Source organism: Alligator sinensis, unplaced genomic scaffold (genome assembly GCF_000455745.1).
Source record: "Alligator sinensis unplaced genomic scaffold, ASM45574v1 scaffold762_1, whole genome shotgun sequence".
Taxonomy (NCBI): domain Eukaryota; kingdom Metazoa; phylum Chordata; order Crocodylia; family Alligatoridae; genus Alligator; species Alligator sinensis.
Genome location: NW_005842863.1, coordinates 569,275 through 593,289, shown reverse-complemented (window position 1 = coordinate 593,289; position 24,015 = coordinate 569,275). Strand labels below are relative to the sequence as shown.

At 40.3% G+C, this 24,015-nt stretch overlaps 1 protein-coding gene across 1 annotated transcript in view; it reads left to right on the top strand.

The window, feature by feature from the left end:
* Nucleotides 1-24,015, top strand: part of LOC102379068 (coiled-coil domain-containing protein 91-like) — a 205,898-nt gene that overhangs the window by 15,510 nt on the left and 166,373 nt on the right. Inside the window, exon 2 of the mRNA XM_025191851.1 lies at nt 18,195-18,302. Coding sequence (XP_025047636.1) covers nt 18,195-18,302 — 108 coding nt within the window. The remainder of the gene's footprint in view (nt 1-18,194; nt 18,303-24,015) is intronic.

Sequence of the window (24,015 nt, the reverse complement as noted above, 5' to 3'; positions counted from 1 at the left end):
GACCTTTGCATTCCACTAGTTGAGAAACACTGAGCTAGCAGACCACGTGATGGCTGTGGTCCATGCTGTGGCAGACAAGACAAAGGGAGAGTCAACAGGTAGCTGGTAATGTCCCTCTGTTGTTTTCTTAATGAGATGATAAACACTGTTATCAGTTCCCTGCTGGGCTGGTCAGACGTAGGGGGGAACCCCTCCCTAATCAAAATGTCCTGCTGGGGCCTCAGCTCAGCACTTTGAAAAGGAATGGAGGGCTGCTCTAACACCCCCCTGCTTCTAGCCTGAGACACTGCAGGCATGTGCCTGCATTTCTGGGATGTCTGTCTGGTTACAAAATTGATTTAACATAGCCAGGTTAGGCTAACCTGCAAAGATTGAATCAATTCATACTCAGGCTTTCTGAATGTCTGTTCCTAGCCCAAGGGGCTAACACGTACCCTGGTGTCTCCTGCCAGCTGCCTGCCGCTCACTTCAATGATTCTGATGCAGTGATAGACATGATCTCCAAGCATCCCCTCCCCTCCCCCCACTCTTGAGGGTAGAGTAGGGTAGTGGGATAGGGATGGGGTGTTTGTGCTACACATACTGTGAGCAAGGGAGGGGGCTGAGCTACTTGCGTGCATGGCAAAGGGGAGCCAGGCTGCACTACTGTGTGCATGGCAGTAGAGCTATGCAAAGCTTTGGGTGGTGATTCGATTCGGAGGAGATTTGACCTGATTCGGTGGCCGAATCTCTGAATCCAAATTGAATCAGGGGACCGATTTAAAGGTCCGAATCAATTCAAAATGTGAGCAAGGGAGGGGGCTGAGCTACTTGCGTGCATGGCAAAGGGGAGCCAGGCTGCACTACTGTGTGCATGGCAGTAGAGCTATGCAAAGCTTTGGGTGGTGATTCGATTCGGAGGAGATTTGACCTGATTCGGTGGCCGAATCTCTGAATCCAAATTGAATCAGGGGACCGATTTAAAGGTCCGAATCAATTCAAAATTCTCCGAAATTTTGGAAAAGATTCAGAGAGCTTTGATGATTCATGGAGTCTCTGGTGGCTGCAGCAGGGAGCTGCGGCTGACTCCAAGCTGATAAGTACTAGGGGAGGGGGGAGGGGATCATGGGGGAACCCCTGGGTGCTGCTGGGTGGGGGGACAATCCCTGCTGCCCCCCCATTGCCCCACACTGTATGGGGGGCTCTGGCCGAGCCCCCGACCCACCCCCTGCTCCTGCAGCCCTCCCACAGGTGCCCCACCTGGGCCAGCTCCGGCCCTTTAAGAAAAAAAAAAAGCCGAGAAAACCCCCAGACTCAGCACTCCTGCAGTGGCCTCAGGGCTTTGGAGGCTCATGCAGAGCCCCCCATGTGGCACAGGGCAGCGGTGGCAGCAGGGATCACCCCCGCCAGCAGGAGCAGTGAGTCTGGGGATTTTCTCAGGTTTTTTTTCTTAAAGGGCCAGAGCTGGCCTGGGTGGGGCACCCGTGGGGGGGCTGGGGGAGCAAGGAAGGGGTTGGGGGGCTTGTGCAGAGCCCCCCATGCAGTGTGGAGCAGTGGGGGGCATCGGAGATAGCCCGCCGCCTGGCAGCATCTGCTGAGTAGGGGCTTTTTTTTAACAAGTGCCAGGAGGTGGGGTGGGTGGGGTAGCCATTGCTAGGGCTGAGAGTGAGCAGGGGATGGGCCTGCCTGATTCTGAGATTCAGCAGCAGCCAAATCGCCGAATTGAATCGGGACAGTGATTCGAATCATCGAATTGAATTACTGTCCCCCTAATCAGCTGAATCCAAAGCGAATACTAGCCGCTTCACACAGGCCTACATGGCAGCAAAGGAACTGCCCACAATGTATGTGCAGTAGGGAAGCTGGTTTGCCCATGCTGTGTACCCAGCAGGGAAAAGCTGGGTTGTCTGAGCTGCACATGCGGTCAAGGCTGGGGGGCGGAGGGCCAGCAAGCAGCCTAATGCAACATGCCACTCTCCTCCCTCCTCTCTGCCCCAGACTATGGTTCATGCAGTGTTGTTGCCCCCAACCACCAAGGAATTGGATAGCCCTGAGTTAGTGTATAAGGTATACCTTTGGCCTGCTTTCAGTAGGACAGTGACTAAGGCTGTCACACCTGATATATATTTCCAAATGGAAAATATTTCTGACTCAGAGCCTCATTAATTGAGGAAAATATAATATACTTGACAAATCTAAACACTGATATAATTTGAGATAATTCACTATAAAAGTGTACAAAGGTTTTTTTTATAGTATATAAATGTTGGGAGTGAGGGGAGCACACAACCAAATGTAAAATTTCCTGATTTGCAAGAGATCCTATAGTCTATTAATAGATCCTATAGTTTATTAATATGACTACAAGTTGATCTGCTTTCATTGGCTAAGATCTACATAATGATACTAGATAGCAAGATCTTTCAAAGCAGCTTCTGTCTTAAATCTGCTCTAGACCCACAAGCATCTTTGCTAGGAAAATTCATGAGTATAATTCACCCAGTGGGGTAGCGTGCCAGTAATACGGAAAGATTAGTGTAGACATAACTAAAGTTTTTCCTCTATCCTGTTTTTTCATGGTTCCTATCACTGACTTTACTGGTGGTGAATTATAGCCATGGAGGCTAGAAATTTCCAAAAATAAATTTGAATGTTATACTGCCAGAATCTGTGGAGTAATTATTTGAACTGTTATGGTCAAAGAACTTGATTGACCTATAAGTACAAAGGGTATAATTTAAATAATCCTATATCATCAGAGGTATTTAGAAAAGGAGGAAGTTGTAGCATTAACTCCCTTTGCGATTCTTTAGGGAAAAAGAGGCTTTAAACCATAGTCATTGGGGAAAAAAGTAATTAAGAACCTTTCCCGAATAAGCACTGAATTAGTGTCTCAAGTACTTCGGTCTTGCTGCCTCTCTGACTTGTTCCATATGTGTTTTGCTTTGGACAGTGGGTTGTAAGTGGTGAATAATATATCAGAATGAGGGTAGAACTTAAACCATTGGAGAGTCATGTTAGTTTTAGGATTGATGTTTTCAGAATATCTGGTAAGTTTTTTCCATCATTCTGGCCCAGTACCTAAAAGAAAAGAAATGGTAAAAGAGAGATGAAAAGAAAATCCCGAAAAATCTTTTTTTCTAGAATATTTAACCCTCTATCTATTTTCAGGTTTATTCATGTTCTGTTTTTCATTAATCAGAAGAATCAAGCCATTAAAAGTCTACATTCTATGAGTGTGTTTGTGTGTGTATGTATCCCTTCATCCAGTTGGAGAGAGAGCTTGATTAGTCATATTAATGTTATGTTTATTGTTTGAGTATTGCATGGTTCTGTATGTATAAAGCTGTTGTTGAAGGAAAACTTGAAGCCAACTAAACAAACTGTACATTTGTAGATATGTTCCATGGTCATGCCCATTTCTTGTAAGAGAGAGTTTGATATTATAGCCTAGGTTCAGTTTCTGAGTGTTCCTTCTCTCACACCCATGAGCCTGCCCCCTTTTAATAATGTATCTTCATTGCACTGCGAGCACATGTCTTTGATAGTAAATGCATGTTACAGAGGAGACATACGGGTGCTTACAGACATTGAAAGAAAAACCCAGCACTTTACTTTCAGCTTGGCATGCCCCAACACTGAATGCAACACATGCCCAGAAGAGGAATTGTGTCAGTTTAACCCAGCTTGCCTGGCATCTACATAGTTCACATGCTTTAACGGGGCTTTTTGATGCCAAAGATCCCTGCTGAAGTGCACAAGCTATACCAATGCTGGGGAGTCAGGTCAAACTGATGCGATTTTTCTTTCGGTACAGCAGTGTTTCTTTTGTTTTTGCCATGTGTGTCAGCACCCTATCAAACTGTGATTTTAGTTCACTTTTTTCCAGAATTGAATTGCATTTATGTGGGGCTAAAGGTATCTAGCCACATGTTAGCTAGTCAGGCAGCTTTGCCGCTGGCTACCAAGCACACTGTTAGTTTCCAGAAGGAAGGGGTTGGCCAGTTACCTCAGAGATTCTCTTCTGCTCCTCTGGGCACTTGGGGATTGCTTGGCACCCAGGTAAGAATAAAAATATAGTTTTGCAAAAAGCACAGCTAACACAACTTAGCTGCTCAGAGCAAGTACTGCTTCTGCAGTTCTTTTCAGTCAATTGGAACCTGGACTGCATATATAGAACTCTGGGGGCTCTATATATGTGCAGGTAAAGGTGCAGTGAGATCTAAGTACAATTCACACAGTCACGCCTTTTGCCATGCCACAAAATAGTAGTATTCGCTTTTTGACATGCATGGCAGGAGAAGCAATTGTGGGATTGAATATTAGATTCCATTGCACCTTATTGCCCATGCAGGGGGAGTCCAATCCCAGAGGTGGGGAGATAGCTGCAGTAGCAATCTCCTTGCCCAGGGGTTTCACACACCTCTGAGGCAGGGAGATTGCAGCCATGTTCTGCGGCTTCCAGGATCCAGCTAGATCCCGGCACTAGAAGGCATGCTTCAGGGACCTAGTATCTTCAGCTGTGGGGTGCATGAGGATGCAAAGTTCACAGGTGCTGGGGCTTAGAGTCCCTAGCAGTTGTGGGACTCACAGCCCTGGCTGGACAAGGTGCATCCCTGAGGCTGGTAGCCCACAACTGATGGGGCTCCCAGTTGCTGGGGAGACCCTGCTGCATGTTCAAATTAAAGCTCATTAGCAACCAGCTATAAAGGTAGTACTCATTTTCGAGGTCTGACTTCCTAGCTGGTTCAAGCTTTTTATGGCATGATAAATACTTTGCTCACATAGCTGGTCTCAAGGTAACTGTGCATTGACCAGTTAATTGTGCGATACCTGTAACATGTAGCGGGAGCCCTAGGAATGCTCTTTTCTTCAAGTGTTGACAGGACCTCTGGACTCCATACAGATTGCCAGAATAGAGAACAGTTGCTAGTTACCTGTTTTCTCTGTGAGAGGAGTGAAGTAAAGTAGCATCATCAGAAACACACAGGTACCTCCCTTTTGAATAAGTGTTACTGAGGAAAAGGTTTGGTACGGTGCTGTGTTTGGAAATTTTTGTGCATTTGCTTTGGAATTTTATGAACAATTGATGTCCCCGAAGTGGAGGAACTACATGTGACCTGGCCAAAACACTTGAGTCTTGGAAAAGATAGATCATGGCTGGACGCAGGGGCATTCAACAGGGAATGCCAAGTGAAGATGAACATCTCTGATGATATGCTCAACTATAAGGGGCATATTGGGGCTCTTCCATTTTAATAAAAAAAACTATGTCATGGAAAGCTTCTGATATGCATGGGAGAAAGGCAAGACCAACACTTAATTGAAATCCACTGGGGGTCTCACTTTATGATGATCTGTTAGCTGAGGAAACAGCCTGATGCTGTGGAAATTAGTCATTACAAAGCATAGAATTGGGATTCTTTGCATGCTACTGTACCTTCAAGAGGTCTTGTGTCACCAGTTCCTGCAGTCATTTTAATAAAGATATTGATAATATGTAAGAGAGAACATTTAGTGTTATTGGACACAATTAATCAGGCTTTGGAGATGGAAGAAGATTTAGCCACAGCTGTCTAATGGGCCCTTTCATAGGAATTTCCATTTGCTACTGCAGTGTCTTTGAGATAAAATTATAGTATTTGATGGGCATGAGTTTGTAGGAATCTGTATGATCAAATAGGTAAATGAGGACAAACCTCTTTTTTTTGTGGATGGTAGGAGAATGTTCACCAGAAAAATAATAAGTGCCTTGGCCTGCAACATGTCTCAGAAATTTAGCTAAAAGGCAACTCCAGAGACTGTTTTTTTGACTAGTGTTTTAATTAGTTTGCTCAAAAACTGGAAGACACTTCGAGGTTAGAATTACAGCCACCAAAAGAAAAAGAAGCACATTTTTCCAGGTCCAGAGCCAGTTCCAAGGCACTAATCATAGGCATCTTGAGGTAATTTTCAGAAAGCTGCCCCTTACATTAACAAGAATACATAATTTCTTCAAGCACTGTAACCTAAGCATAGAATCTTCTTTGCATTTGGCATTGGGAAGATATTCTCCAAGCTGCGTATTTTGGTCATTTATAATTTTGTGGATGGGCTAGTGTTATATTAAATCCTTGTTGATTGTAAAGATTTGTCCAATTTTGCTACAGTAAGGGATTGGTTGTGAGTACACTCAGCAGTGGCAGGTAGTTTGTATGCATTCTTTTATTAAACATTCAAAGAAAACAAATTGTACAGTCTGAAATGGAGATGAGAAATATAATAGCATCTATGTTCCCAGGGCTGCTGCTTGTATATTTGTGTTCCTAAGAAGGAAAAACCGAAGGCTGATCTACCCAGACAGTTCAACAGTCAGTCTATCTCAATCTTGTGGCAGTTGGGGCCATCCTTTAGACCCTCACACTCATGCCTCCTATGGGTTATACATATTCATTATCTTTTACTTTCTATGTATTTCCGTGTTCTAGTTATGAATCTCTGAATTAATAATCTGTTTCTAAACCATTATTTTTCACCATAGCTTCATATTCATTTCTTAGGATAGTATTGTTGCAGTTGCCTAATGCAGCTAAATACATTTTATATAACAGAATAATTGCTTGAATAGCCTCATATTAGTGTGTGTGTATGTATACACACACACACACACACTAATATGAGGCTATTCAAGCAATTATTCTGTTTATATTCAGTTTATTATTGCATCTGTACTATATTTACTTATCACTCAATTCTAAATTCTGGGACTAGAATTTGTCTGTTGGACACTTATGCCAAGTCTCAGTTGGCCTACGGTCTGTTTATTCTGAACTCTGAAAACACAGGCCCTGAATTTTGCTCATTTCCTTTTTATGGACTTAGCACATTTTTCATTCAAATCTATCTAACAGCTAAACTTATGGCAGGATTGTTATACTGGTATGTAGAATTACTCTTTCGTACTAATTACTCTCTATGGGCTATTATCACTAGTTATTGCTAGTTGTGTATCAATGGTGAGCACTGATGATGAAGAAAAGAAAATTTGCTTATAGTTACATTTTCTTATTATGAAGTGTCATAAACAAGAATCTGTACTCTTTACAGAAGTCAGGCCTGTATGCTGGTGTAATGTTGTCTCTTGCATTCCTTATTTCACACAAGATTGTATGCTTTTGCATATGAACTAGTTTAAAACTTGTTAGCAGCTTATGTTCTTCAGACTGCTTTTCAGTATTTTTACAGCTTTGGAAGAACTCCTGGAAAGCTTTTTTCTGTGTGACTGACAGATATTGCAATACTGTGTTTGGTCATAAAGGATGTCTGGACATGTAGAGAAATCTTTGGATATGAACTTTATTTTTGAAGAACTTTGGTGTTGGGAGGAGACAGATTTTTACTTTGCTTTTTGGAAAGTTCATAAAAAGAGTCTGTCGAGATTCCTATATTGACATCTATCACAGTAATATCTGAGAACCTCTGCATAATAAATATAGCAACTATTATATTTCTTTCTTCTCTCCTTTTTCAATAGCAGGTTTATGTGCAGATGTGTTTTAACAGTGAATATACAAAACTGAGGATTATGCTGTAAATGAAATGACTGTGGTGGGAAACTTGATCAGAGGTGTTTTTGCAGATAGCTTTTGCACCAGGAATCCGAGGAAAATAAAATGTAGAAATAAATAAGTTATAATCAGAAACGAGTAATACAGTGGGAAATCCAGACAAATCAAACATGTTGAGGGAGCTGAGTAGTTCCTGATCATTACCAAGATACTGAAAACAGTGTTAACAGCTGTAATAGAAAACTAAAATTGTAGTTATTAATAACTGGCCTTTCATAAAATATATTAATCTATTCAAATGCGTATCTCTGTTATGTTATGATTATATTCCTTTCAAATACCTGGTAGTGCAGTTCACTATGTGGACAGTAGAAGAAAGTCCACAGTTTAGTTCTTCTAGGTTTGAAAAAGCTAATTTTTTTCATAAGCCGATGTACATAGAAATGGCTTTCCTTTTTGTCATGAATAACTTCTGAGAAATTTTTTCCAAAGGAAATACTGGTTGTTTTAGTGTACAAAAGTTCAAAGCAGGAACTTTGTTAAAGCTCTGGTAACATGCTATAACTAAGAGTGGAAAAAGTTCAGTAAATTCAACTCAACATGTTGTTTCTATTTTATCTCACTTAGAGGCCACTCCATTACAAATTCCAGCTTGACCTTGACCCAAATAAGCATCAAATGTGTTTTTTTGTTAAAATTCTTGGTTAGCTGTATGTCCTCTGTTTGGTAGTATTGAAATGGGTGTGTTTCATTACCCTTCAGAGAAGGTTTCTCTTAATATGAGTGCAATAATAATGATAATAAGCAGGGTCCCTATCTGCAGTGCATAAAATACACGTTCATTTGAAAAAAAGACAGCTTTGAGATATTGACGTTTATATGGTGTCTGATGTTTCGTAACAACTCATGACACAAGGTTAGTCAGATTTTATGCATTCTAGAGTTGTTCTAATCATTACAGAGGTTTGAAAAAGAAAGAATATATGCTCAACATTCTTCTTTTATCGCTGAACAGTTGATTAGGCATGTTGCTTATTTTGTTTGCTTTCATTTGAAGTAGCAAGAACTACCTGCTTCTGAAGAAAAATACTGAATTAGATGGATCATCGGGGTATCAGTAATGCAGTTCTTATGATCTGTTGCTTATCTTTATTCTGTTTTTTGCATTTTGATCACAATATACCAATTTTGGGTAGACCTTCATTTAAGAAGCTATTTGTGCTGCCAGTATTGAATATAGCTATTTTGAGGCAAAGCAGACTGGTAATTTTGTATGTAAATATCAGAGATCTCTTTCAGCCGCTTAAATTGATGATGTCTGAGCTACCATAACACATTACAAAGTGGATGTGCTTTAGGATTCACCAGAGGTTTTTTAGATGCTCCACTTTTCAGTAATACACATTACTTAATTTGTGTATCTTGTGGTACATACACATGCTAGTGTGTCCTCTGAATTTATGTACTGTTTGTAACATAGTCAGGAAAACTGTTGCAATTAAGAGTCCTATTTTTCCCAGGGTTTTGAATTACTTTTGTAATATTTCTGAGAAGAGAGAAGGTTGATAAACTTAGTCTGTTTTATTTTCCTTTTGTCATGTTCAGACTCTGAATCCTTTTCCAAAAAAGGAGGTTTGTGTAAAAACTGGCAATCCTTTTAAACTGGAATTCCATCATTTTTGTTGCTCCTATGGAAATAAAATTAAAATCTTTTTGTTTAATTGAACAATTTCTCATAAATTTCAGCTTTTGGTCATGTGATAAATCCTTTCTTGGACAAACAGTAGTGGTTTCCATTGGCAGTAGAATTCAATCTGGACATATCTAAGGGTTGGGTAAACTGTTTTGCATTAATGGTGGGCTTGGGTGGCTGTGTTTTGGCAAAACCTCTCATTTGTTACATTTTGTCTTTCCAAGGATATGAACTAACTTTGGAAGTGTAAAGTATTCCATATTTACAGCGTATAGAAATAAAGAATAAGTTTCTCTTGCTTATTAGTAGCATTGTCGAGTCAAAACCATAATTTTTGCTTTTAAAAGAATTTTGATTCTCAAACTGAGTAGAATATTTTTTTTAATATTGCTAATCTTTGTGGAATGTGTAAAAACCCCACACTGCAGCATCCCAAAAATACATGATAGCATGCAGTTAGATAATTTCTAGGCCAAAACAAACCTAGGAGCACACCTCTAGAATACCCAGAATCCATCTAGACATGCAACAAACCAAACTCTGTCATAGTTAAAGCACATATAGGAACAGGTTCCCCTTGAAGTGTGAAATATGAAACCTTTCCCCTTGAAGTGTGAAATATGAAATCCATCAGGATAATCTCACAGAGGATATCTTAGAAGAGTAGGGATCATGGAGGCAATTCTCTGTTGTTACAGTATTTTCTTCTTCTGTACCTTGTACCAAAAGTAGGTTATTTGAATTGGCTATGTTTTAAAAACAAAATGATGTGAGTATATGTACCTCAAATCAATGGGCTTTTTTAATGTATTTTTAAAAAAATTAACATGAAGGCTGTTTTATGATGAGATGTGGTCTAAGGGTTTTGAGTTTTGTGTGAGTTATTCTCAAACAGCAAAGCTACAAGGAAATGAATGAAGTTATCTCAGATTGAATGGCAGTATTCCATCACTCTGTCATACATTTTTACTAGATAATTTACAAAAAAAGTATATTACAGAAGTGTCATATGGCATTCTTATTGTGCTTTTGTTTTTCATATTCTTTAGCTGGTAAAAGCAGGCTTTTTAAGAAGGAATATAAAACATGTTGGATCAGACAATAATCTAACCTTCAACTACTGAGGCATTAGAAAACTTAGCTTGGAGGCTGGTTATTCCATGGTTGTTGAAAACAAGTTTTTTTTTTTAAATTGAAGCATATGGATCTATGACTTTGGGAATCAGGGTACTGACCTATATTGTTCATTGGATTGATCTGATCTGTCAGTGCCTGTATCCCTGTCACTATTCTGTGACTAACTTTCTGACTCTGTGACTGTTAGGGCTGTGCAAAGCTTTGGTAGCCAATTTGCTTCAGAAGAAATTCAGCCCAATTCGGTGGCCGAATCTCCAAATATGAGTCAAATCAGGAGACCCATTAAAAGGTTCAAATCAAATAGGAAGTCTCTGAATAGATTTGGAAAAGATTCGGTACCGATTCAGAGACTCGGCCATAGATGAAACAGACAGCAGTCCTCAATGCTGTACATAGCTGCCTCCAGCTGGTAAGTCTGTTGTGGTGGGCAGAGGGGGAAGGGAAGGGGTATGAGAGGGCAGATCAATGCTCCCACAGAGAGGGAGGAATTGGGGGTGGGGCTGGGACCCAGGCTGGGGCAAGCGCTGCCCAGGAAGGGGGTGGGGGGGCTCACGCTGCTGCATGCTGCCAGTCTGGCAGCTGCTTGTGTAGTGACTTATCCAGCGGCTCTTGCTGCTGGTTCTGCCACTGGTCCAGGAGGGCATGGGGCGGGGGTGTGTGGCCCAGGATCTGCGTAGGGCAGGCAGATCTGGTGCTGTGCTGAACAGAAGGTGGAAGGTGCTGGGAGCAGTGGCTATGCCCCCTTGCTGCTCACCCAGCTGGTGCAGGGCCAGCGTGAGAGTGAGCCACTGCGCTGCCTCTGGACAAGCAGCATGCAGCGGCGGGAGCTGTCCCGGCCTCCCCACACCTTCCAGATGAGAAGTGGCTTTGCCCCAGCTGGGTGAGGGACGGCAGGGCATGTGGAGGGGAGGAGGTGTGCCTCTGGGTCGGGGCGGGATGGGCGGCAGAGCGGAGGCTATGGGGGTGCTGCAGCAAGTTTTCGGGTGGCACATGCCCCGTCATGCCCTGGTGCCACTCGCCTAGCTGGGGTGAAGCCACTGCTCATCTGTGAGGTGTGGGGAAGCCAGGCCAGCTCCCGCCACTGCACACTGCTTGTCAGGAGGCAGCACAGGGGCTCAGTCTTACACTGGCCCCATGCTGGCTAAGGGCTAGTGGTGGGGGAGCATAGCCCCCACTCCTAATGCCTTCCACCTTTCACCTGGTGCAGCCCCAGCCCTGCCCGCCCAACGCAGACCCTGGGGCACATGCCCCCGCCCCATGCCCTCCTGGACTGGTGGCAGGAGCACTGCCGAGAGCTGCCAGACAAGCCATCATGCGAGCAGCTCCTGAAGCAGCAACACGCAGCAGTGTGAACCGCCCTATATCCTTTCTGGCCAGGGCTGCACTCCGGGCGGCAAACCCCCACTGCTGAGCTGCACTCTGTGTGACAGGCAGAGCCAGGGCTGCACTCCAGGAAGCTAGCCCCAGTTGCCTGGCACCAGGCTATGCTCTTCAGGGCAGGTGGAGCCAGGGCTGCGCTCTGGGCAGCCCCCCTCCCCGTCTGGACAGCTTGTCCCAGCCCCAATTCCTCCCTTGCTGTGGAGGTTTTGATCTGCCCCCCCACACACACACACACACACACACACACCCCTTCCCTTCCCCCTCTGCCCACCACAACAGACTTACCAGCTGGAGGCAACTGTGTCCAGCATTGAGGACTGCTGCCTGTTTAGTCTATGGCCGAATCTCCGAAGCGGCACCGAATCTTTGGATCCAATTCAGCCGAATCTAATCAGGACAGTGATTCGAAGCACTGAATTGAATCACTGTCTCTACAAATCGAATACTTGCCACTTTGTACAGGCCTAGTGACTATGGTCCATTATATTCCTCTAGTCAATGTAACTTTGGGAAGCTATTCTATATTTAGGGAAAGCAAATACTTTTGTGGCAAATTGCTTCTAAAAAAAGAAAAATGAAGTGACTCATTCAAAGCTATGCAAGGGTTTTGATTGGTTTAGAAATCTCATAACTAGGAGACAGAGATGGGACAGAATAGTTGAGGCATGGTGAATGTATTGCATAGATTCATTATAAATTATATTAATGAATAATTATGTATATGTAGAGTGAGTGTAATATACAACTGGATAATATTTTGGTGTACACTCCTGCAATCTGTTTTACTTCAACAACCAATTAAATGCTTCCATTTGTCTATCTTAGTTTGTTTCTGTTAGTCACATTATCTAAGTAGCATGAAATAATTCAGCTTGCTATTCTTGTGTGCCAGTAGGTGAAAATGTGTTGTGTAGATTGTATTTGTAAATGTGTATTTCTGATGCTAAAATGTAAGCTCTCTGAAAGACCATCTTTAGTCTGACTTTTCTTATTCGGAACAGTTAGTCATCTGTTCCTTTTTTTTAAATAACCAACTAAATAAATAAATAAATATTGAGAAATTCAAAGTGTGATCTCCATCTCTTGCCACGAGGCAGATTTGGGCAAATCCAGATCTAGGAGGTATGCCTCATCCTTTTTTATATTTGTTCCTAGTGTTTGCTTTACTTCTTGGTGACTTAAGCATTTTATTTCTGAAGTATCTGCCATGAGGCAACAAGCACAATTAAAGCTGGTATATAAAAAAAGAGAAATTAACAACACACAGAATCTTTCAGCATAGTCAAAGTGTCTTTATGCTCTAAAAAGGAAGTCTAAAGCAGGATCTTGAGAATTTGGGTTTTTTAAATTTGTTTCTGAATATTTTTCTATCCTGTTTTCTCAGTTTATAAGAGCTTTGCAATGGCCTCTATTATGGTCAGTGTCAGCAATTGAGGTGGGAATGACCAGTTCAGGAACCACTACTCAAATATATCTGAGAGTACAATCATGTGACTTAAAAATAGATAAGAGCTTCCATATTTGGCCAACTGAAGCAACTTGGCACAGGCAGTGAGTGATCTGATATGAATGTGTATATTTATATGCTTCTATATTGGATTATCTTAATTTGTAAATGTATATACTGCAACATATAGTTTCATTGTGAGAAGATTTTTCAGTTAGAGGAAACAACTCTATTACTAGGATCCTTTTGACAAGAAGGCCAGCAGTGACTCTTATCACACTCCAATATATTTTCTTTGGCTCCTACATCCTCACTTAACAGCATAGTTACTGTAGACTATATTTATTTAATTTCCACTTCAGATATTCAACCATAGCTCACTATATTTTCCTTTGAATTTCATTTCTTGCCTGTAATTCATATATATGGAAAGGCAGAGGAACAGCATAGCCTAAAGTGAGGAGAGATATAATGAGGAAAATCTTCAGTGACCTCTCATTTAATTTTTTTTTTAAATCCCACTGTTTGGCCATCAATCTTAAAACTACTGATGAAGATTAGACAAAGGCTCTATCAAGTGGTGCTCCTGGAGAAAACTGCCTATTGAGAAACAGGGATCCTTATCGTTTTCGAGCTATAGTTTCACAGCTATGCTATATCGTAATAAAGCGCGGAAGGTGAGCAAGTAGGAAAGGATACTACCACTAAGTCAGGCCAAACTCTTAGGCTAAGGACAGACATTCAGAAAGCCAGAGCCTGAATTGATTCAATCTTTGTGGGTTACTCTAACCTGGCTAGGCTGAATCACTTTGTAATTGGTCAGACATTCCAGAAATGCAGGCACATGCCTGCAGTGGCTCAGGCTAGAAGCCGGGGGGCACTAGAGCAGCCCTCCCTTCCCTTGCACAGGCTGAGCTGGTGGGGGGGGCCATGTCCAGGCCATGGCAGGATTAGGGAGGGTCCACCCACCTTGATAACAGAGCATTTATCAGCTCTGTTATCAGCATTTATTACCTCATCAGAAAGCAAACAGCCTCTCTCATTAGTTCAAACTCTTCCTAAACAAAGAAGGAATGGAGGGACATTACCAACTGAACTGTTGATTAGTTCCAAAAGCCCTAAACTAGCACTACTGTCTGCCATGGCACGGACCGTAGCCAGGATGTGGTCTGCTAGCTAATGCTGAGGTAGGTGACTGTGTAAAACAGAGGGGACGGGGAAGCCCTGCTTAGCAGGGAGTGGGGAGGGGAGGGGGAAAGCAGGAGGAAACCAGGCAGACACTGCTGTATCTGCAAGTCTGCTGGAGCTGCAGCCAGGGAACAGAGAGGAGGGTCCGGCCCTGCTGTGGAGCAGAGTCCCACCCCACCCAGAGAGCATACTGGGATGCTGGGGGACTCTGGTTTATCTTAAACCAGCAAGGGGTCTGGGACAGACATTGTATAAACTGGTTTGACCCAAATCAGTTAAGTCTGATACTACATTCAACCAGGTTTATCTCAAACCGGTTTCAGCCATTTTCAAACTGGTTTATGTGCACTGAACATCTATTCTGTTACAGGTTTAAACCAGTTTCTGATCACTTAAACCGATTTATGTGTAATGTCTGTCGCTAGCCTTAATATTAAAGGGAATTATTCTTACTGCTGACATGGAAAAAAAATGAAGTATTCAAAATAAATTGAAAAATGATGTTGACTTTTGTGTATTTTAATCTTTGTGCCTTCTTTTCTCCCTTTAAGTTTTTCCACTGCCAAAATGTGGGGATTTAAAAAAAGGGGGGGGGGGAGAGTAAAGGAGAAGGGAGGAGGCCCATAGAAGAAATTAATGTAATTCTGTGTGATATTTTGATTGTCAAGAAGCCATTTTAATCGAATTTACTAGAGCTGTTTAAAATTCTCTTAACATGGAACAGCTTTGATGTGCCATGCTACATTTATCTTGATTCACTTTCTTTTTCCCATGGTTGACTTTAAAATTACAATGTTGAGTTCTGTTTGTAACTCTAGATAACAATCTTTATATTTTTTTTCTAAGATAGTTCAGCAAAGGACATCATAAATAGCTGATCTTAGTATGCGTCTTTTCCTAGAAGGACCTACTTAAATACATTTTTTTACCTTATTCATACTACTTGCACATTGATGAGAGGTTTTTCTTTTCTTTTCTTTTCTTTTCTTTTCTTTTCTTTTCTTTTCTTTTCTTTCAAATCCGACAGCAAATCAAACTATCAGTTTCCTTTTCTGATCTATAAGCCAACACAGATATAGATTGAAGTCTGAGACTTGGCAAAATTGAATCTTTGATTAGCCAGCAAAGTTATTAAAGAGTATGCCAAGTTGGAAACTAACAGCTACCTCCTCCGCCAAATCTAGTCAGCTACCATCACTTTGGACATTAATTCTTGTTTTTCTTAGTCATTTTGTTTTGCTCGATTTAATCATGATAAAATAGAGAGTGAGTACAGTCTTAAGACTAAATGTTAAAAGGTCAAGTGGACTGGACAGCATTGAAATAAGTGAAGCTGATTTTTGATTGTTCAGAATTGTAATATAATATTTTTTTGTTTTCTGCAATATGGGGAGACGTGAACAGAGTGTTTTAATGCTAGGCAGTTAGGTATGTTATGATTCCCTACTGTAAAGACATTATAAAGTTGCTTATTTAACTCACAGGAATGCAACAGAGCAAATAGCAACAGTGTAATGTTCCTACTATCATTCTGTTCTTGGCACAGTTCATTCTCTTGACCATGCTGGGCTTTTTATTTGAGCTGAAGGTAGGTTGCTTTTGTTTCTCAACTCACAGTTCTGCATGCAGTTGCTTGAAACAATGACTGATACAAGAGTTGGAAAGGACTTTTGAGAGCCCATGCAAATTATAAGAGAAAAGGAGAAGCTCCCATAAGTTCTTGGAAGCAACACCAATTTCTGTGGTCTTTAATGAAGAACACACAATGGCCAGAGCTAACTCTTGGTTTAAAAAAAAAAAAGACTTTTTTCTCTTTGTGCCGGGCTTTGAAAACTAATATTCATGTGCGTCACATAGCCCAGGAGAGACAGCAGAAAGCATTCTCATAATACATATAGAGAGTCAGAAACTAAAACCAGCATTGCATACATGCTGCAGTTGAGAGACTCCATTCTCCCCTACTCCAGGTTTAATTTAACTGTTCTATGAACAATAGAAAGAAGAATACTTCTAGCTGATTTCCAATTTTATGTTAAGTTTATGTCAGTAGTTCATGTCAGCTAGTTATCCCAAATGGTGGTGGTTGGCGATGTTATTGTTACTGTTGTTGTAATAGTAGTTGTTGTTGTTTAGAATTTTATTAGTATTGGGCAGTGATTTATTATTTGAGGTTGCAACTCTTGTGTTGGGAGCATGCTCAGGACCCCTGAGCTGTGGCCAGACAGCTGCATGGCAAAACAGAATTTCATAGCTTAGGGGTGGGCAATGTTTTTGCAGTGAGGGCCCCTTTAAATGTTGTAGCAAGTCCTTCAGGACTTCAGGTTTCTCATTGACTTCCAGCAGTGAAAATGTCTGCGTTATGGGATTTACTTTCAAAATATAGTTTTGTGAGGTTCCCAGGCAGCAGTCCTCTGAGAGTTAAGTTTTTGTGTCCAAAGCAAATTCTGGCAATGTAATAAGCTAACATGATTAGCAGAAAAAAAGAGAAAAAAGACCTCTAAATTTAGTACTAGATTCAACTACTGGGAAAGCCACTAAACTTATTCTCACATTTTGATTAAATCTAATGTGAAGCACCATCTGTCATTTGCTAATTTTCTAGTAAGTATATTTCAGTAGCTACAATGAAACTGCTACTGAATTACACAGTGGTATGTATCATCCTGGAAAATACTAATGTTTGCAAAACATCACTAATTATTGGAAAATGTAGAAGGATAGACCAAAAGCCATACAACTATTTTTTTCTCCTAAGGCTTTTATATATTTATTCAGCATCTTATTTAGTGTGTATTGTTTCCTATCAAGTAAATTTATCTTCTACACAAAGATTATTTAAAAGACTTCAGCTTTTTTTGCTTACTGTGTATGCCAAAGATCTGTTTTCCATAAGACTTATGTCTGTTTCAACTTACATTATAATTACAAGTAGTTCAATACTCTGATTACAATATAAAAATAGAATTTGCTATAGTATATATAAATAGTACAAAGAACACATTTTGCAGAGTGACACACAAATAGCTTATAATATTGGAAACAAAATGGATAACAGGGGAGTGAGTAAAGTGAAGGTAAAAATTCTAACATCTTCTCAAAGGAAGCGGGTGGACATAATTTCTGCAAAAAGTAATCTGGGTTCTCTGATAATCTATTTTTGGTGGGTGCACACAGATACTTTAACCTTTGCACAGTTCAATCAAGCATATGTATAAATGTTCCTAATCTTATGATCTTTTGAATATTGTCTTCTCACTTTGACTTTCCACACTTTGACTTCCACCTCTTCACATTGGAGTGTGAACTTCCCGGGAGGCATTTCTTTTATGTTTTAAATTACTCAGAATTTCCATCTGCTTTCACTTGACTTGTGGTCATGAAGATCATGCTTGGCCCATGGGATCTTACAGTGTGCCGAGAGGATGTGGAGTTTTGTCAGCCAGTGAAATATGTCTGGCTTTTTTTTTTTTTCAGAAGCTTTCATATGTGTCTCATCTTGTGTGGTCCCACTAAACTGAGTATATTTAACAGGACTACTCACCCCCTTTATCTTCTTCTGTGAGTTGCCCTCTATAAAGAAGTTGTGTGTAGGAAATATGAGAGCCCAAAAATATGATCCAGGGTAAAGGGAAATAAATATATAAAAGCAAAATGGTGTTATATAGGGAAAGTACTTCAATAGTTGCACATTATTTAGTAGCTGAATATCAGATATCTATTATATACAAACATAAGTTTGCAGTGTCAGAAAATGCTTATTCCAGCTATAGAATTAAGTATGCCTTCTCTGTTGAAACTGGTTTGCTTTATATTTTGTTTTCAGGCATTGCTGCAGTCTGCAGTTCAGCAGCAAGAAACAGCCATTGAAAAACAGTATATCTCTGCAATTGAAAAACACTCACACAAGTGTGAGGAACTACTTAATGCTCAGGTAATAAAAATACATTTCTACATGTCTACATGTGCAGTAATAGACTATAGTAATATCTGTGTGCAATCCAGAAAAACCCTTTGAAACTATTTCGTTTCAAGCCATTTATTTTTTCTGCTTTGTTTGAAAGACAGTGGCTTCTTTGACCACAAACCAAAAATCATTGACCATTCCTTATAATATCCTCAGGACAGCAATGCTTACAGGCAAAATGAAATGGAAACATAACTAGTTCTTAACTCATAAACCTGATATTTTTCTTAATGCTGAACTGAAAGATAAGATGAAATTTATATGGGAAAGACTCAGATTTGGGTCCATAACATGTGGTGCCAATGTGTGGTAACACACTAACAGCTGCCATCCAAAAAATGTTTATTTCAGTAAAACCTTTGCAATTGTCATGGAATTGTGATGAGAAGTACATTACACGTGAAATATTTAAACTGTTAATTCATGCTAATTCATTAATTTTTAACTTTATTAGTTCCATGAGCTTGGTTTAGTTTATATAAATTACACTCATGAACCAACATAAATGCTATAAATAAGGCATAAATATAAAAAATGTTGTCAACTAATCTCGTAAAGGCATTCTAAGTTTGTTTGGGTTTCAGTTAACTTCTTTCTTATATACTGTTGAAATCTACACCTCTAACAGTAAAAAAAAATTAATAGCAAAGTTTGTTTTCATTCTTGTTGTGTGATAGCAGCTTAAACATCTAAATGCAGCTGAAATCAACTTGAAATATTATTTAATATTATGTTTCAGAAATGTAAAGATAATTGGATAGTTAATAAATTCCACCAGAGATATTTTATAGCTGTCTGACTTATAACCCTATCAGCTGAAGAGTTTGTGACAAGCATGTAGTCATTTGTGTAAATTGTATAATGGAAAGGTACACAGCAGTTTGGAAAAAGAAATTCATCCTTGGGCAAGGGGCACATTGCACAGAACTGCAGAGCTATTGAAGGCATGCCATATAGATATGCCTAAATACACTAAAAATGGATTCAGACTTTTTGTGAAGGATTTTGCTGTTTACAGGCAGAACCATTGCATTGTTGACCCACTGTAGTATCTTTGAGTAGTATATATAGGGGAACCCCGAAAAGGTTGGAAATATTGTGGGAATAGGCTTTTGTGTATATGGGTTTTTTTTTGGGGGGGGGCGAGGGGCGGGTTATACTTCGTTCCAGCTGATCAGAAATATTGCTGTTGTATACTATGCAAACCAGGAAGTGGATGGACTAGTGTCAAAACTTGAGGGGCAGGATGCTTAACAATTTTTGAACCTCAAAAGAGTTTGCATCTAGTTTGTGAAAGTTCAAATCATTTATTTAATTCAATCAAGTTTTACCATCTCTGGCGGTAATATGAGAGTCTGGGAAAGTACAGTGTAAGTACTAAAGAGGGAGAAGGAAGGCAGACAAACACTGAAACTCTTCAGTGGAAATACTTAGTTAAATAAAATAGCATTTACATTCATAAATAATCATCAGATCTCTTTTGAGATGCCTGAGAAACATGTATGTCCCTGGCTTCTTTTGACCATATCTATTATCTAGTTTATTCTCTCATCAGATATTTGTTTTTATTTTTGTCTATAGTATTTCCTGTACATGCAGTCATGCCCAAGAAACCTGTTTGGCAAGACTATTAAGAATTATATAGCACAGGATATATTGTCTCAAGGCCTGTAAGAAATTCCCATTAAAGTTAAATATGTGCATAATGACCTGAAACAGCTCAAAATGAAGTAAGGAGAAATGTTGATTGCGACTTCCAGCTAAAACCCTTCAAGAATATATCTTTTTTTTTTTTCTTCAGCTCTTTTGGTGTTACATTATCCTATTTGACAGGCAAGGTTCTTTGAGTAGATGCAATATCTTTTATTAGATCAACTGAGTAGTTGGAAAAAAGTTCTTGGCAAGCTTTTGGGTGCAGTCACTCTTCTCCAGGCATGGGAAGTCTCTGCTGTTCTGAGAATCCAAGAAATGAAAGAAGCTAAAAGTGTGGTAGGGTGTCAGTGAAAATGTAAATAGATAGAATTAGAAAGACAAGGTAAGGCAGAGTGGGGAGGGGGAGAGGGAAGGGGAGGGGGAAGAGAGCAGAAGAAAAAAGGCTGATGGGAGGCAGTGCAGTGATAGAGTACAAAGTAGAAAAGAGGCTGTCAGGCAGATATCTGGTGAATCAGATGTCAGGCAGGTTGTAATGTGTCAAAAAACTAATGTCTATATTGAGTCCATGATTTTTTGTATCCAGTAGACTTATGAAGTGAAGTTCGTAGGCTCGCCTATGGAAGGTGTTTTGTAAGTTCCTTTGAGGATTAGAACTGCGAGATCGGAGAGGGAGTGATTGTCCTGTGAGAAGTGTGCACCCGCACACAGGTAGTTGGGCATTCTTGTCTTTGATAGATTTTTGGTGTGCATTCATTCTGGTGCACAGTTGTTTGGTTTCTCCAACAACAATTTCTCCGATTTAGTTTCTCCAATTTTCTCTCAGGGCATTTGTTGCACTGGATGAGATGTAAAACATTTCTGGAGGTGCAGGTGTACGATCCAGGAATGGTGATGGTTCTGTTGTGGGGTGTAGTTATAGTGGGGGTGGTGGAGATGTTGGCAGGTTTTGCATTTCTTGTCCTGGCATGGTCTCGATCCATTTATCAATGTGGTTTTGGTCATAGGGAGTTTGCTTCTGGTGATGAGGTTAGCAAGGTTCAATGCTTGTTTGAAGGCTAGGATGGGTGGCTCTGGAAAAATCTCTTTAAGCATTGGTTCTTCTTCTAGTATGGGTTGCAACTGTTTGAGGATTTTCCATGTAGGTTCCAGGGAAGGGTGATATGTCATGACTAATGGTGTGTGATTTGTGTGGATTTTCTTCTTATACTGCAGTAAATCTTCATGTGGTATCTGGGTGGCTCTTTCAAAGGTACGATCTATCTCTCTGGAGGAGTGTCTTTGTTGGCTGAAGGCCCTTTTGAGATTTGTCAGGTGGTGGTCATTGGTATTCTCCTTGCTGCAAATTCAGTGGTATCGGAGAGCTTGGCTCTATATTACAGCTTTCTTGGTGTGTTTGGGGTGATTGCTAGTTCTGTGTAGATACGTATGTTGGTATGTGCGTTTCTTATGTATGGTGGTTTGAATTTTACCATCTTGGATATTGATCATGGTGTCCAAAAAGGAAATGCTGGTGTTAAGTGATAGTCTGATGGAGGGGTGATGATTGTTGAAGTTTTGGTGGAAATCAATCAAAGACCTGAAGGGTTTCGGTCCAAATGTTGAAGATGTCATCTATGTATGTCAAGTAGATTAAGGGTTTGATGGTGCAGTCCTTGAGGAAGTTTTCTAGGTGAGCCATAAAAAGTTGGCATATTGGGGGACCATTTTGGTGCCCATAGCTGTGCCCATAGTCTTATTATCCTATTTGCTTATTCTATCATAACTTCGGGCACAGATCTGTTCACTTTTTTGCCTTTGGTATTCTCAGTTATGAAGTCATAGTAATAATGCTTTCTGACCTTACAAAGGGGTCTACCGATGAAAAGTACAATATAGCAGCTATGGATTATACCATTTTTATTATACATATTTTAGTTATTATTTGTTCATAAATCAAAATCAGTCTTAGAGTTTCCCTTTTTGGTACACAATGATAAACTCCATCTGTGATGCCTTAAACTGAGAACTGATTGTAAGGTAGTTGTAACACTGTTTTGTACTTTTACATTGATATCCCTCAATATGTTATGGTGCCACTGAGGGTCGAGAAGCAGGTAGATTTTTTTTCTTAAAAGTAACTGGAGAGTTGTACCATGTTCTTAATTGGCCAGGATTAAAGAAAAGAAAGAGTGAGTGATAATGTGTATCATTACACATATAAAAACAAATATAAAATACTAATTATTTGTTACATTTTATCATTAGTATATTCATTGCAATTCTTGAGCTCGTATTTGACATCACTGCAAAAATGAAATTGTAAAAATGCTATAGTGCAGCACAGTGGATACTCCTAAAATTCAGTCTGGTTTTAAAAGTATAACTGGGCTCTCATTTCAATAGGTATATGAAAACTCTATTTAACTATTAAAAATGGAAGTCATGGAACATTAAACTACTTAGGATGTCATTTAGGAAACTAAGGCCCATGGTAGATGTTGCAGTTAAAGTAAGATCAGCTTTTTGATGGAGGAATATATTGTAACATGTCACTGGGTTTTTGGTTGTAGCCATGTTGGTCTAAAGACCTTAACAAGCTTTTAGGTGCAGTCACCCTTTGTCAGGCATAGGGAGTCTCTGTAGACCAGCAAAGACTCCCTAAGCCTGACGAAGGGTGACTGCACCCGAAAGCTTGCTAAGAACATTATTCCAAATATTCAGTTGGTCTAATAAAAGATATCACATCTACCCAAAGAACCTTACCTGCCTTGTAATATGTCAGACAAGGTTCCTTGGGTGAATTTGATATCTTTTATTAGACCAACCCAAATGGTTGGAGTATAGTTATTAAGCAAGCTTTCGGGTTCAAAAACCCTTAGTCTGGCTAAGGAAGCTTCAGCAGTTGGTGTGTGCTCTTCCTGGATGGATGGATGTAATATGTCACACATTCAAGCAATTTATCACCTGATAACTAGCTGCAAAAATGGTTATTAAATCTCATAGATGTTACTTGTTAAATGGCATGTTGCATATACAGGGATAGTATTTGGTCAGATCTTCCAGTATCCCAGAGTGGACTGAATTCATAGTTTCATATATGTTGGGGTCGGAAGGGACTTATTTGATCATTGAGTCTGACCCCCTGCCCCAGCCAGGTGTCTGTCCAATCTCCTTTTAAATAACCCAAAGGGAGAGGACAGCACTACCTCCCTTGTAAGCGTATTCCATATTTTGGCAACCATCACTATAAAGATTTTTTTTTTCTAATGTCCAGTCTAATACTGTCGGTGATAGTCCCAGAGTATAGTAGTATTTTGCAGCATTTCTATGATCACAGGGCATGCCTCAGTTTCCTTACCTTATTGTACATCCTGGGAAGAAATTGTTTAACTTTTAGCTTGATTTAGGGAGAAGGCAGGCTTTGGTTTCTACATATTGCTGACAATCAGAAATTGAATGAACAATAAGTGAATTAAAGGAATCTCCCCCCACAGAAGATACCCCTTGTGCAAATACAAGAGCAGCCACGCAGTTAAGCAGGAGATGTCATGACTCACCTCCCCTCCTCCCTTTACCTAACCAGCCTTCAAGGCTGCTTCTTAAAGGAGCCAGTTAACACCTCTTTCCTGTGAGAGTCAGAGTGTAAATATACACTCCATATGGCATTCTTTACTTGCACACAATAGGAATGTGTTTGGGAAAAAGTAAAAGCACATACAAATTCTTCATAAAGTGTCCAGGAGATGTCATGACTCACCTCCCCTCCTCCCTTTACCTAACCAGCCTTCAAGGCTGCTTCTTAAAGGAGCCAGTTAACACCTCTTTCCTGTGAGAGTCAGAGTGTAAATATACACTCCATATGGCATTCTTTACTTGCACACAATAGGAATGTGTTTGGGAAAAAGTAAAAGCACATACAAATTCTTCATAAAGTGTCCCACTGCTCCTGTCCCTCCCCTGCTCTTTGCAGGAGTCTTTCCCTCTGAGCAAGGGTTGGGGGAACAGCTCCGTCACCAGGGCTTCTCATTAGAAGAATAGATGGATCTGG